Source organism: Maylandia zebra, linkage group LG20, assembly GCF_041146795.1.
Source record: "Maylandia zebra isolate NMK-2024a linkage group LG20, Mzebra_GT3a, whole genome shotgun sequence".
NCBI lineage: Eukaryota > Metazoa > Chordata > Actinopteri > Cichliformes > Cichlidae > Maylandia > Maylandia zebra.
The window spans coordinates 10291722-10305793 of NC_135186.1; the positions used below are offsets into that span (position 1 = coordinate 10291722).

General features: G+C 40.9%; 1 protein-coding gene across 1 annotated transcript; it reads right to left on the bottom strand.

The window, feature by feature from the left end:
* Positions 1 to 306: 306 nt before the first annotated feature.
* On the bottom strand, positions 307 to 13653 carry LOC101481914 (uncharacterized). Its single transcript, XM_004570945.4, has 9 exons — positions 13509 to 13653; positions 11399 to 11492; positions 11086 to 11260; positions 10008 to 10153; positions 4002 to 4178; positions 3690 to 3806; positions 3461 to 3547; positions 1463 to 1610; positions 307 to 1245 (listed from the first exon to the last, which is right to left on the bottom strand). The coding sequence occupies exons 1-9, from the start codon at positions 13520 to 13522 to the stop codon at positions 1226 to 1228; spliced, it is 978 nt and encodes a 325-aa protein (XP_004571002.1). The 5' UTR covers positions 13523 to 13653; the 3' UTR covers positions 307 to 1225.
* Positions 13654 to 14072: the final 419 nt, after the last annotated feature.

Genomic DNA, 14072 nt, shown 5'->3' on the forward strand with positions numbered 1-14072 from the left:
CACTAAGAATTGTGGGTAATATAAAGTTATTAGTGATTTTCACTTTTGGTCTGACCTTGAACTTGACCCTAAATTAAATCAGCTCGAGCTGTTATTGGTATGTACCATCACACAAAATTTGAAAATGATATATTGAAAACTGGGCGATACACTGCTAACGAACAGACGGACAAACAGAAGGATTACACACTCTCTCCCTTTGGAGAAGTACAACAACGTCTGGCTCACTGAAAGCAAAATATGAGGAGTGGATCGAGACTTTCACAGAGCTGCATGTCCCAAAAAGATCAGTAAATCAAAATGTCAAAGTTTTTGTTAAAATACTTTATTAAGAACTTTGGATGAAAAAAACAGGAGCGCATGAAAGTGCAGCAGACAGTTTAAAAAATATGTCAATAAAAACACGGCTAGTCGTGGTGGTCGACTGCACGAGTTAATTTACACATTTCTAATTTTAAAAAGCAAACTTAAATCAGTCATAACTGTGAATACAATTTACAGGAAGAAATCACATTTTTTAAAAAGTGGAGGATGTTGGCAACGCTACAAAACTCGATTTAGGTGTTAAAATGCATATTGGTGTAAAAACGATTATATGAAGCTGGTTTACAAACGCATGTTGACAGGATACCAGAACAATCTACCTGCGTGGCGACATTCAAAGGAAATATTTTAGTCGTGCCACAGAGAGCGACAGAGCGTACGCTCAGCAGGGGTAAAAACAATGGAGCTCATAGACTCAGTGAGCCATGCTTAGCTAATACACGTAATGCACTAATATAAAAGTGTTGGCACAACCTGGATAGTGAGGACTTAAATACAGAGAGCTGCATCGCACGTCATGATGCATGCACGTATTCAGGTACAGACTGATCATATCAGATGCAAACATCTGATATGATCAGATTCCTTTTTCGGTTACTGTTTGAGTACTTTTATGTAAAATTATAATCTGTTGGTGTTGTTGTTGTTGACTGAAATAAAAAATTAAAAAAAAAACCCCCCAAAAACCCCCTGAGAATTCATTTAAATTCTGTAAACAGGGACGCCGCTGAAGCCAGAAACACATTAACATTCTTACAGTATACAGAACATGGAAAAATAAAACAATGCTGAGTGATGATTTTGGCACACTTGATGCTGAATACAAATGTGAGCTTCGCGGTCAGCAGCACGGTGCTTTAAGCCCACAGCGTGCAGCTGTTTCCTTGGTCCTGATGTTTTATCACCTGTTATGTGCAAACACTGTGAAGAGCAATAAAAAACAAGGGTTTCAGTATTCTGATGCTCAAGTTTGGCAGATTCAGGAAAACTCTGGTTTTCTTACAATCAACATCTCGAACAAACAAATTCAGGGTATTTAGGAAGAAACAGAAACTGCTAACTCGGTGTTCTGCAGATGCAGTGTGTGTTTAGTGTTGTGCTCAAAGTAACTCTTAAGGGACTGAAGCAGTAAACTCACTTCTCTCTCTCAGGCCTTGTCCAAAGCTGTGTACCAGTCTGATGAGGCCCCAGAATAAAACCACTTTGATCACCAGTGAAATCAAAGCCCCGGTTATAGCAGCTGCCTCCACTGTGTACGTAGTGTCCTGGAACCATTTCTCTGCCACCTGCGATTAAAGCAAAATCATTGTTTCCCCGCAGGCGCCTGTATCTGAGTGCACGGCTCAGCCAAAGAAGGGAACGACAACATGCGGCGTCATCCTCACATCACAGAGGCGCTGTCCTCTGTGATGTGAGCAGCAATCGTGTCAGAAAGTGCTTTTTGGGGGGTTTACTGGAAATACTGAAAAACACTGGAAAGTAACTATTCAAGTGCTACGCTAACTGCATTTATTACTGCACCTACATCACTCCCTGATGAGCAAATGCCCAACTTCACAGCACAAATAAACGGATTTGAAGTCTTGGAATAAAAAAGGTTTATAGCTGTTTCCACTGTGTTGCTGTGCAGGACTCACTGTGAAAGGAAATCTCTGCTTTGAGTGACTTTCGTAGTGACAGAAAGACTGTATAAGATGTCACCTGTTATGCTAGCCATGTTAGCATCCCATTTAATAATACAGTGCACTCCGCTACCCAAGCTTTACATCTACTATCATCCATTGATTGTCATGTCCAGATTTGAACCTTGAGGCTTCAAAAAGGTATCCAGCAAACTAACAGGTGACATCAGTGGCTCTGCCATCTGATATATACAGTCTATGAAACTACAAGGACTTTTACAGCCCAGCACCAACAAATTTTGGATAGTGTGTAAAATGTAAATTAAAAAACATCCAGTGATTTGCAAATCTCGTAATCCCATAATAGAAAAATCATATTTGATGTTTGAACTGAGAAAATGAAATCATTTTGAATTTGACAGCAGCGACACGTCTTAAAATCGCTGGGACAGAGCCGTGTTTTACTCTACAGCATCCCCTCTTCTTTTAACAACACCTCCACAGTTGTGGGTCTTTTTAGTTGTATTTTTTTATTTCATCGTGTACCAAACTGGGGAACAACCTGGACTGCAGGAAAGTCACTACCGCACCCAGACTCTTCTACTATGCTGAAATATCCAAGGCCTTCCCTGAAAAATCTCTTGCCTTGATGGGAGCATAAGTCCATTTTAAATGAGCTTTGGCGAGGAGAAGATAGTGGCCCTTCTGGATCAAGTTCACATTTGTGGATGTGTTCACAGTTTTCTGTAATTGCTCCTGAGCCCCTGCAGTGATTTCCATGCTAGCATCGCACCTGTTTCTAATGCAGTGCTGCCTGACGGACGAAGATTTAGTCCTTGTCCCTTGCGCACAGAGATTTCTCCAAATTCTTTGAATATTTTGATGATTTTATGTTCCGTAGATGTGAGATGTTCCAAATCTTTACAATTTTACATAGCAGAAAATTATTCTGAAATTGTTTAATAACTTGTAGATACAATTTCTTTGCACATCTTTACTCCTGAGAAACGCTGCCTCGCTAAGAATATCTTTTTATACCCAATCAAGTTACTGACCTGTTGAAAATTAACCTAATTAGTTTCAAAATGTTCCTCCAGCTGTTTCTTTTTAGTGCCACTTACTTTTACAGACTTTTGCTGTCCAGGTCCAAACTTTCCTGTTTTATTGTAAATAAAGTTCATGAGATTTGCAAGTCATTGGATTTGGTTTTTATTTACATTTTCCACATTGTCCCAAAAAACTCATCACTGAGTCACACTGGCACAATTTTCAAATTATAAATTCTCACAGATATGATAAAATGTGTATTGATCCTCAATAGAAAGATAGCCCCCAACAAAGGCACCGGTCGGTCATATTTGAAGTGCGAGTTGTGTGACGTACTTTGGGACAGTCATTCCTAAGCAGGATTATTATTAGGAAGACTCACTTCATAAAGCACACTCACACAAACGGAACAACAAAATGTGTAGTTAAATAAAATATCTGAATAAATGAGGGAAATCTCAGCCTACCGTGTACATCAGATACACAAAGAATGCCACCTGAGGAACGTTCTGCGCCATAAAGATCCAAACCAAAACTTTCTTTTCCTTTAAAACCTAAAAAACAAAAACAAGTGGTTACAATTGGCTGCTCTTCAGCTTGTGACTGTTTAAAGTGCATCTATGTTTCTTGTCCTTTTTGGTTTATTGTCGCTTGTGACTCTCTGGTGTGACCAGAGGATGTATAAAAAGGTCTCACCGCAACAGCGCCCACAACTGTAGTCAGGATGGCCCAGAACACTCCGACACCCACGATTATGTTGTTGGCACCAGTCGCCGCCAGGCTCGTTGTTAAGATCAGGGCACACAGGCACAACTGAAAAGGTCACACCAACAGCACAACGTCACGAAGCCGCTCATCAGCTCTGTTAAAAACAAACTCACCTCACTGTTGGACGCTGAACACCAAGGAAAAAAGCATATGACGAGGAGCACGTGCAGGGCGACATGCTGCGCGCGTGAAATGCCAAAAATTTCCACTGTAAAAAACAAAAGGAGAACGTGCGTGTACCTGAGCCTGCAGGTCAAAGGTCACCATGGAGAAACACAGGTTTAGCAGGAAATACTGCTCTTGAAGGCACTCCAAGGCTCCGCCCACACGGAACGCCATCATGTTCGGTCTCCGGATGAGCAGCGTGGTGCAAAAGATGTGCACGACGCCCAGGGTGACGATGCACACGAAACGCACCTGCCACACAAACAGATCGCCGCTGTTCACTCAGTTTGTGCTTCAGGTTTGTGCACGGTGAAAAATTAAAGGCAGTTATTACATCAAATTATTCTCTATCATTCATATCAGTCACCCGCCAGTAAAAAAGATGGTTCAGTTTGCAGAAATGTGGCATTATTCAGTAACTCAACACTCAGCTGCATGTAGACTGTCTGTGATATGAACTGCTCTTCCTGGGGCTTTGCATGCTTTTAAACAGAACACTGGTGGAGCTGTAACAGGTTTACCACCTTAGCTTTTATGTATGTTCAGCAAACACCAACACACAGCAATAACCATCAACATGTAGTCTCAACATTCACTCGTTGGATCACTCATTCACACATACAGTCACAGTGACATCAAGTGGTGGAACTGAGAATCATCTAAACGGGAAGTAATCGTTCACGATGCCTGCTGACACCTGTTTTGTTTATTTTGTTTCCTTTCGTGTCTTAACAGCAGCAGGAGGAAGCAACGATGACACTATTCAGAGCTGACGTATACACAGTCGGGTCCAGAAGGATTTTGGATGACGGCACAAATTTGATTTCCTTTTTCTTTTGTACACCATGGCAGTGGATTTTAAATTGTCCAATCAAGCATGTTTGAAGAGCAGACTTTCAGCTTTAATTGAAGGAGTCAAAACTACCTGGAAAATTAAACTGAGCAGATAAAAGCTCTGGGCCCTATTTCAGGAAGCCGGTTTAGAAAACTCAGAGTGAAAAACGATACTCAGGGTTGAGTAACCCCGAACTGTCCAACTCGGAATATTCGGTTTCAGAAAGGCTGATAACAATTAGTTCAATCAACGCGGAGTTGCTTTAACCCCGAGTTAAGGGCGCGCACGAGGATACATAAAGCCCTGATTAGTGGAGCACAGATTAAGCGAGTCACCATGGAGACGGAGGGAAAGAAGGCGCGGTCAATGTATCTTACAGCGCTTGAGGCCGAAATTCTGATGGCAGCATATGCCGATAACATGCAAATTTTGCGGAAAAAAAGTAACACAGCCTCAGCTGCAAAAGAAAGTGAGCATGCATGGCAAAACATAGCCGACAGAGTCAATGCGTGAGTGTTAATTTAAACATTGATCTAGGGATTTCCATCCATTTAACACGTTATTTTATTATATTTTATTTTATTTTTTATTTCATACATTTTATTTCGTGATGTGATTTGAGCGCAGGTGCAACCCAACAGGCCCCAAACGTTCCTGGCAGCAAGTAAAAATGAAATATAAAAATATAGTCCAAACAGGTAAGGTGTAATTGTATTATGAGCCATAGTGCTTGGTCTGTTTGTCCCATGTAAATCAATTGCAGTTAGAGGCTACATTAATTTCCCCTCTGTAAGCACTTATTGAAATTATCTGAGCACATTACAAGTACATATTTGCTTACTCTGTATGCTCAAATGTGGCCCGTTATAGCCAACAGAAAAAAAGCGGAGGCCCGAAAAACAGGTGGGGGTCCTCCACCACCACCACTCACAGAGGCTGAGCAGTTGGCTTCCACATTTGTGATAATGTTGGCAGCATCACATATGATCTTCACAGTGCAGAGAACACAAATTAGCATCCATTACTATAATGAAATGATTTGTTAGTTTGAAATGCTACAGGGAACTATGTACCTGTACATTAATGCTGTGGAAAGACTTCCTGTTCACATAGTCTCCTTCATTTACTGAAGGAGCAATGACTGGAATGTGAGTACCATCTATACAGCCAATCACGCCTGGGAACCCTGGAAATAAATGTAAAATTTAAGTAGTAGTTCAAGTATCACCACATCATGAATTAAGTTTTGTTCATCCTGCTACCTGCAATTTTGTGACATCCCTCTTTGATGAATCTTGTGGGTCTATGACCGGGGAACACCACAGACGAGTACAGGAGACGTTTCAGTGCAACTGTAACATTCCTGACTGCCCGACAGACGGTAGCCTTGGAAACGTGCTCAGCGTCACCAATATTATACAGAAAGCTCCCGTTTGCAAAAAACCGAAGTGCAATACAAGTAATATGTACAGAACTGAGAGAATGTCCGCGATGTGTCACATGAGCAATATTAGGCCTGAGGATGTTATTCAAATAAATTATAGATTGTGCTGAAAAACGGTAACGTTCACACAGGAAATCATCAGGAAATGATAAAATGTCCAAACGCGCTCTGATCACTCTCTCCCGGCGGAGAGCTCTGCGGAGAATTTGGGCTTCAACATCTACTGGCTCTTCAAGGAAGGAGCACGCCATGTCTGACACTTCCTACAGTCAGGTTTCTGACAAAGAGGCGGAGACAGTCAAGGTTAGTTGAAGTAAACCTGCTAGGGGGCAGGTTAGCTTCACGGAGTGTGTCGTCATAGTAACTCACTCAGAATTAATCTAAACTCGCTTTGTGAAACCGAAAACCCAGAGTTTTCGTTAACTCAGGGTATACTTACTCAGAGTTTGCACTAAACCGGCTTCCTGAAATAGGGCCCAGGAGTTCATTCCAAGTGTTTAACTTGTGTTTGGTGAATTTCCCTGTGGAAATCTCTCAATATGAGGCCTGAAAGCATGTTGATATGACCAAAATCTCATATCCCGATAAAAGACATTTCTCATCCTGAGAACATATATACATATATATCACAAAATAGGGCTTTTTCTGTATATTCTGTGAATCTCTGGCAACCCCACTTGTGTCAAGTGTTTTCAGCTGGGAGTGGTGTACCTGGAGTCGAGTGTTTTGACCGATGCATGAAACTGCTGCGAGGAAAAGCCTGTTCTAACGTTTGAGTCTAAGGTTTATTTAGAGCAGCTGACGGCTATTTTTTGCTTCTCATCCATAAGCTCTCTTCACACTCTTTCTCGTGATTCTTGCGTAGTAGTCGAGGTTTGTCGTGGTTGAGTCTGTGCTGGGGACTGGTTTGCGGCAGAATTTGCATAGTACAGTTTTCTGGTCCGTGTCATACTTTCATAACCAAACCATGTCCGTGCTACAGGGGTAGCCCCTCATTTAGGAATAAGGTCCTCGATTTGTTTTGAACAGTCCTTCTGTTTGGAGCTAACGTATTCTGCCTCATTTTTACTGGCTATACTAGGGCTGTGCGATATGACCAAAATCTCATATCCCGATATAAGAATTCTATCGTCCCGATAACGATATAAATCACAAAAATGTAACATGTTCTGTAAATTCTGTGAATCTCGGGCAGCTCGTCTTGTGGGCAGTGTTTACAGCTGCGCGTCATGTAGCTGGAGTCTAGTGTTTTAACCGATGCATGAAACTATACATTTTTAGACATGAGTTGTAACGGCCGCTGTTTTCTTTGTGAGTATTTATTACACGGCGTGCTGCGGGGAAAAGCCTGTTCTAACATTTGAGTCTAAGGTTTATATTTTAGCACCTGGCGGCTCTTTTTTACTTCTCATCCGTAAATAATCTGCTCTTTCACGTGATTCAGTTTATTTTGAAAAGTCTCAACAGGATCTTGAGCTTTATTGTAAAAGGTTTATATGGAACATAAACAAGCGGACACGCGATAGTTTTACGTTGTTGCTAACCACAACGCATAAAAACAGGTGCTTGTCCGTCCATCCTTAGTGTGGTTATATAAAATATAAGAGAAAGAGAGAACTTTAAGAAATGAATATAGCCACTACAGTGACCATCAAAACGATGAAAAAATATTGCTGTAAACAAGACGTTTCTGAGGAGAGTCAGGAGAGTTTTCTCCAAGCATGACATCCCGGTGCATTTCAGACCCAGCAACACGCTCAGGCAAAAACTGGTTCACCCGAAAGACAAAACGCCAAAACACAGACTTAACAATGTGGTGTATGCTGTACAGTGCAGCGAGGAATGCCCAGACCTCTACATTGGAGAGACCAAACAGCCACTTCACAAGCGCATGGCACAACACAGAAGAGCCACCTCCACAGGACAAGACTCAGCAGTCCATCTGCATCTTAAGGATAAAGGACACTCTTTCGAGGATGCCAATGTTCACATTTTGGACAGAGAGGACAGATGGTTTGAAAGAGGAGTGAAAGAAGCCATCTATGTCCACTGTGAGCGACCATCGTTGAACACAGGCGGTGGTTTACGACACCAACTCTCTGCCATCTATAATCCAGTTTTGAGATCCCTTCCCAGACGCCTTAACGCCCACTCACATCCTGGGCCATCTGATCTCAGGAATTCGCATGATAAGGTGGGGCCAGGTTTCACAATGAACTCACCCGAAACTCTGGCTGATTGGGACCCACACCCAGTTTCACACCTTGGCTCAGGCGATTAGAGGATCATCAGGGGTTCCTTTTGTCCCTCTGTGGGGGGATACTCCCACTAGGTTTATATCTGGGACTCTCCACCATTTGACCTTAGAACTGAAGAAGCTTCTCGGATGAGAGGTGAAACGTCTTCAAGTAACTTAAAGAAGTCCAGACGCTTTTCTTTGCAAGCTCCTTTGACTACGATGACCTGGATGACTGAGAACCTTCACAGACACATTGCTGTAAACAGTGTATTTTGCAACACCACAAAACAAACAATAACGTATAATTTGACAGATGTTTTCATATCGTCATCCGATATATCTCATCATATCGCACAGGCCTAGTTGATAGGAGCAGAAGGAGGCCATCTTTAGGCTGAAAAATCAAAGGAAGCTTTCAGAAAAACAGCAAAAACGTTTGGTGTGTCCTAATCAACAATCGGGCTAACTCTGAGCAACCACCGAAGACAACTAGAGTGGATGATCGCAAATTTTTCCTTAGAGTTTAAAAATAACTTCATAACCTCAAAGCAAGCCACACGCTCAAGAAGATATCACTGTGAAAAGTGCAAACCACTGGTTACACTCTAGAATAAGAAAGTGAGATTAGACGTTGCAAGAAAACATCTAAAAGACACTTTGGACAGATGAAAATATGATGGGAAGAGAAAAGTGTGGAGAAGGAGAGAAACCACTTATGATCTGAAGCGTACCAAATTACCTGTCAAACATAGTGTGGGCATGTATTTCTGTTTATTGATGACTACTGACACAAGGAGTACGATTAATGGAAAAGTGTACAGGGCTGTGCTCTCTGCTGAGATTCAACCAAATGCTGCAAAACTGCTAAATCAACCCAAGAGTTTCTCAAGGAAAAGAAACGAGACATTATTGAATGAACAAGTCAGTCACCTGATCTCAACCCAGCGTGCTTGGCTGGAACAGCTCTCTCCGAGCACGTTTTCGGTTACTGAAAACAAAACTGAAGGCAAAGAGACTCACAGCAACTAGCAATGGGAGGGAGCTGCAGTGAAGACTGGGAAGAACATCTGCATTTGGTGATGCTCGTGGGTTCAGACTTCAGGAAGTCAAAAGACATAAAACATATATATCTCAAATTATGTTTGTTTGTCCAATCACTGCTGGGCCTCTTAAAATAGAAAACTGTATAAAACTGGCTGTAATTTCTTACAGTTAATTAAATATTTTGTGAAAAGAAAGCTGAATGAAGTCTGCACTTCAATCACAGGCATGTTAACTGTTTGATTTAAAATCCACTGTGGTGGTGTACAGAGCGAAAACTACAACAACTGTCTCATTTTTGCAGCCATCGGTCAGTCACGCAGGACTTATGGAATATCTTGAAGTTTAATATACTTCTGTCGTGCTAAAGATGTTTTACCGTGTTGTTTTTTTTTACATTTTCTCACATTGCTCATATTAACATTAGTATCTTTTCTGGTTTTGTTCTGCAAATCCAAATCAGTCAAAGTTCTATTTGCTTTTTGCACGAGAAATATTCACGATTCCCTCCAAACTCCTCACCAGCAGCTCCTGTTGGCCTTTCGTACCCAGCACGGAGAAGTTGACCACCGACCGAATCATCACTACCAGCACGCTGAGCACGAACGCCACCAGCTCCTGTCGGTTTTCCTGCAGCACGCCGCGGATGATGTAGTAGATGCAGAACACTGCAGGGGCCAGACAACAGGCAGAGCTCACATGCAGGACAAGCACTTTGAATAAAGATGAAGTATTTGTACTGTGTGTGCACACCGTTTCTCAATCATATAGCTTAAGGATATAAGTATACGATACAAAGCTTTTAATGAAGCTCTGTGTAAAAAATGTTAATGATCATGAACAAAATCAGTTACTTTGCTACTCTGTTCATCAAACATCTCCTCAGAGGTAACGTTTACTCTGCACTAAGCTCCACAATTTATTTGCTAATCATTGCATTTTGCTTTTATTTCGGTTTTTCACAGCATCCCAGTGTTTGTTGGAAATGACGCTTCGAAAGCGACTTTAACCTCCTAAGACCCAAACTCTTCCACAGCATGTATTTTTAATTTCTCTTTGATATTTGTGCTGATTCGGACCTGATGAAAGTAAAAACAAAGAATTACCTGATGTTTTTTAACCTGATTTTTGTTTCTAAGAAAAATGAGAGCCACATATGAGGATATTCGTTTAAAATTTTGATAGACCAGTAGCAGTATAATGTCCTTGTAAGTGGATATCAGGCCCTTGTAGAGCAAAATTGAGTATTGTGGTCTAAATAACCCAAAATGTGATGTCCACATATGTGGATGAAAGGTCATAGGAGGTTAAGCAAAAGTCACCATTTCCTCAAATCTCTACAGGGCAGGTAGAGAGTGCAGCTCAAGTCATTTTTATGGGAAATGCTTCAGCGAGCTGTAAACCTGAGCTATGAGGAAATAAAGCTAGCTCAGTTGACATAAATCCTCACTGAACACATAAGCCACTGGAACTGGCTCCTTCCACTGAAGTTTTCATCATATGATTGCAACAGAAGAACTTCTGCTTTTTAAAAGGAGGCGGTGGGGGTGATGATGAATGCTGCAAATGTCTTTTTTTTTCTTGCCCTCAACAAACTCACCTATTCCAACTAGCTGGATCAGCGACACAGTGAAGTTGTCCTCATCGGACACGTCCGTGTCCGTGTGCTGCTTGTAGAGGCTGGACACGGTGAGGCCGAGCAGCGCCAGCAGAGACAGTATGGCGAAGCAGAAATAGACCTGCAGCAGGCGCGGCAGCTCCGACCAGCGCTTTATCTGCAACAGCATGGAAAGGACAAAGAATGTGAGACAACCTGTGATAGCCACAACAACAACAAAAAAAATCACAATCAAAGCACGACAGGAATGAAAACATGTGCTTCGCTTCCCGGCACGGCAGCACCAGTATCTCACCGGGCCACATGGTGTCAGGATCAGTTCCTGGTGTCTCGGCCTCAGGTTCGGAGACGGAAGGTCCGAGCCATGTGGCTGGTTGCCCAACAGAGGACTGAGAAAGTAAACAAATTTTACATAACTGCAGAAGATGATATTCATTCAGGTCACTAAACTTAAAAAAAGCACTGCTCACTGATAAAAAGAGAAACTCTAAATAAGCCGGGATCCTTCTTCCTGTTACATGCTGCACATTCAAATACAGAAAACATCCCACAGAGGAGACAAACATAACAGATATTTATCACAGCAAACATTTGAATGTGTCACTGGTTTCGATAACAACATTAATGATTGCTCGGTGTCACAGTGAAAGCTGTGTCTACTTGTGCATTTCCTCCTACAAAATATCAAAGGTTTTCTTATCAGACGACCGGATCATAAAATAAATATGTTTGCAGCACCTTACTTCAGCAAATGCTGAGGTCTATAAAAAGGGACCCCAGGAGACGACAAACACACCCCTTGGATTTAAATGTATTATCTCCCACTGCAACTTGTGCATGCATGTGCTTTTCACATTTTGAAGAAGAAAATTTGAAATGGACACAGTGGACCGGCGTGTCTATAACATGCTTTGTCGTGATATTGATTGGCTTGTTCTGGAGCTAATACTTTTTGCTGATGATGTTGTTATATATGCATACAGTAATAATGAAACTGAAATGTTCTACCAAACATCCGTGATTTCTTAATTGATATTAATTATTGTATTACTACACGGTCACAGTCTGGCTTTAATACTTTAAAACTATTACAGTCTTTATATAACAGAAGATTGGAAATATTTAATAGAATAGCATTATTGTTATCACTACTGTTTAATTTTACAGAAGCACAGCTTACGTGGCTTTGAAAATCCAAGTATCCAAATTATGTGAAAATTTATAAATAAGACAAATATTCATGTGTTAAACATGTGTTATAAATTTTCACATAATTTGGATCCTCCACCTTTTAGTCATTACCATACTATTAGGGTAAATAGAAAACCAAACTACACAGAATACATACAATATTTTTAAATATCAGTTAAAAAGATGGCCAATCGATAACCAGAATTGCCAGCACTGAGGTGGTTTTATCTTGTTTCTCTTTAATACATCTGTCTAACTTTTCTCCTTTTACATTTCAGTTTACATTCATGCATCCCCAGCAGGGCCTTGAGGTCATGTCATCAGGGCCAACTGGTTGTGCATCATACCAGGCTGAAAACTATACGAGGCAGAGCTTTTGCAGCAGTGGCCCCCAGACTCTGGAAGTCTCTCCCTCTGAGCTTCAGATCTGTAAACTCAAGGGTTGCTTACAAAATGCAGCGAAAAATTTTTTAGATTTGCATTTGGTTTTATCTTGAAAGGTGCTGAAGAAATATTTTATATTTAAGTACTTACATTGTCCCAATTAAAAATATACAGATAAAAATGCAGAAGTCCTTATTGTTACTGCTTATATAGGTTCTTAAACAGTTAATACAAAGACAGATATTTCCCAGCCAGGTGAAATTACTCCATTGGTTGGGAAACTGTCTAGAAACACCATCTTGTAGACAGTTGATCATAACCACGTGACTTACCAAGAATTTCTACAGTTGAGGATTGCAAAACTAGTAATTTACCTGAACATGAATCGTGCCCCTTAGTTGGGGCAACTAAAAAGACTGAATGCAAAATACGTTTTAAGCATTAATGTGTCTTTCCTGTTTTGTTCCTCTGGTCGTTTGTCTTTGTTTTATTTGGCTTGCATAAATATGACTTTATTCATATTTCTACAGAGGTTACAGTCGTCCGTGCCAGGTTCAGTCCTCCACATACAGAAGACTTGTTGAACCATAAAGCCTCTACATTAGCTCAGACTCCATATAAAGCTTGTCAGATGAAGACTCACAGTTATAAATAACAATAAATAACCCGTTTATTGATGTTAATGGGTGTGTCCGGTTATAACGAGATAATAAGGTGTACATGTACCAGCTGTCTGATTACATTTTATCACGACACAAAAGCTCGGTGACTAACAGAGAGAGAAATAAAAAGTAACTTTTACAGTTAAATGCACGAATTAAGCTGCTCACCTTATCTCGTCCATTTCCTGGCGGACTACAGCGCAGCAGCTTACATTCCCGAAACCTTTTCAGTTCGTCTCCACCTCCAGCCCACACAACTTCAGTTTCACATTTTGCAATGTAAACAACGGGAACAGTAGCCTGGCTAAATTCTTCTTCTACTGCTTCATTTGTTGCAGCGCGAAAGTGCTGCTGCCCCCTCGTGGACCACAAAGAGGCTTGCACAGATTGATATTCACATTTTCATATTTTATGAATTAAATATATATTTTAATAATTTATATACTCTGCTTGTCAAAAGCTTGGACACATCTTCTCATTAAATGCTTTTTCTTTATTTTTACATTGCAGATTCTTATTGAAGGCATCAAAACTATGAATGAACATATTTAGAATTATGTAGTAAACAAAAAAGTGCAAAATAACTCAAAACATGTTTTATATTTTAGATTCTTCAAAATAGCCACCCTTTGCTTTGATTACTGCTTTGCCATTCTCTCGATGAGCCTCATGAGGTTGTCACCTGAAATGGTTTTCCAACAGTCTTGGAGGAGTTCCCAGAGATGCTGGGCA

Excerpts from the sequence above, each read along its gene's own strand:
- LOC101481914 (XM_004570945.4), bottom strand. Across the intron at positions 10,154-11,085 it reads GATCCAGCTAGTTGGAATAG|TGTTCTGCATCTACTACATC; the intron begins GTGAGTTTGTTG and ends TGGCCCCTGCAG. Across the intron at positions 4,179-10,007 it reads AAGGCCAACAGGAGCTGCTG|GTGCGTTTCGTGTGCATCGT; the intron begins GTGAGGAGTTTG and ends TTTGTGTGGCAG.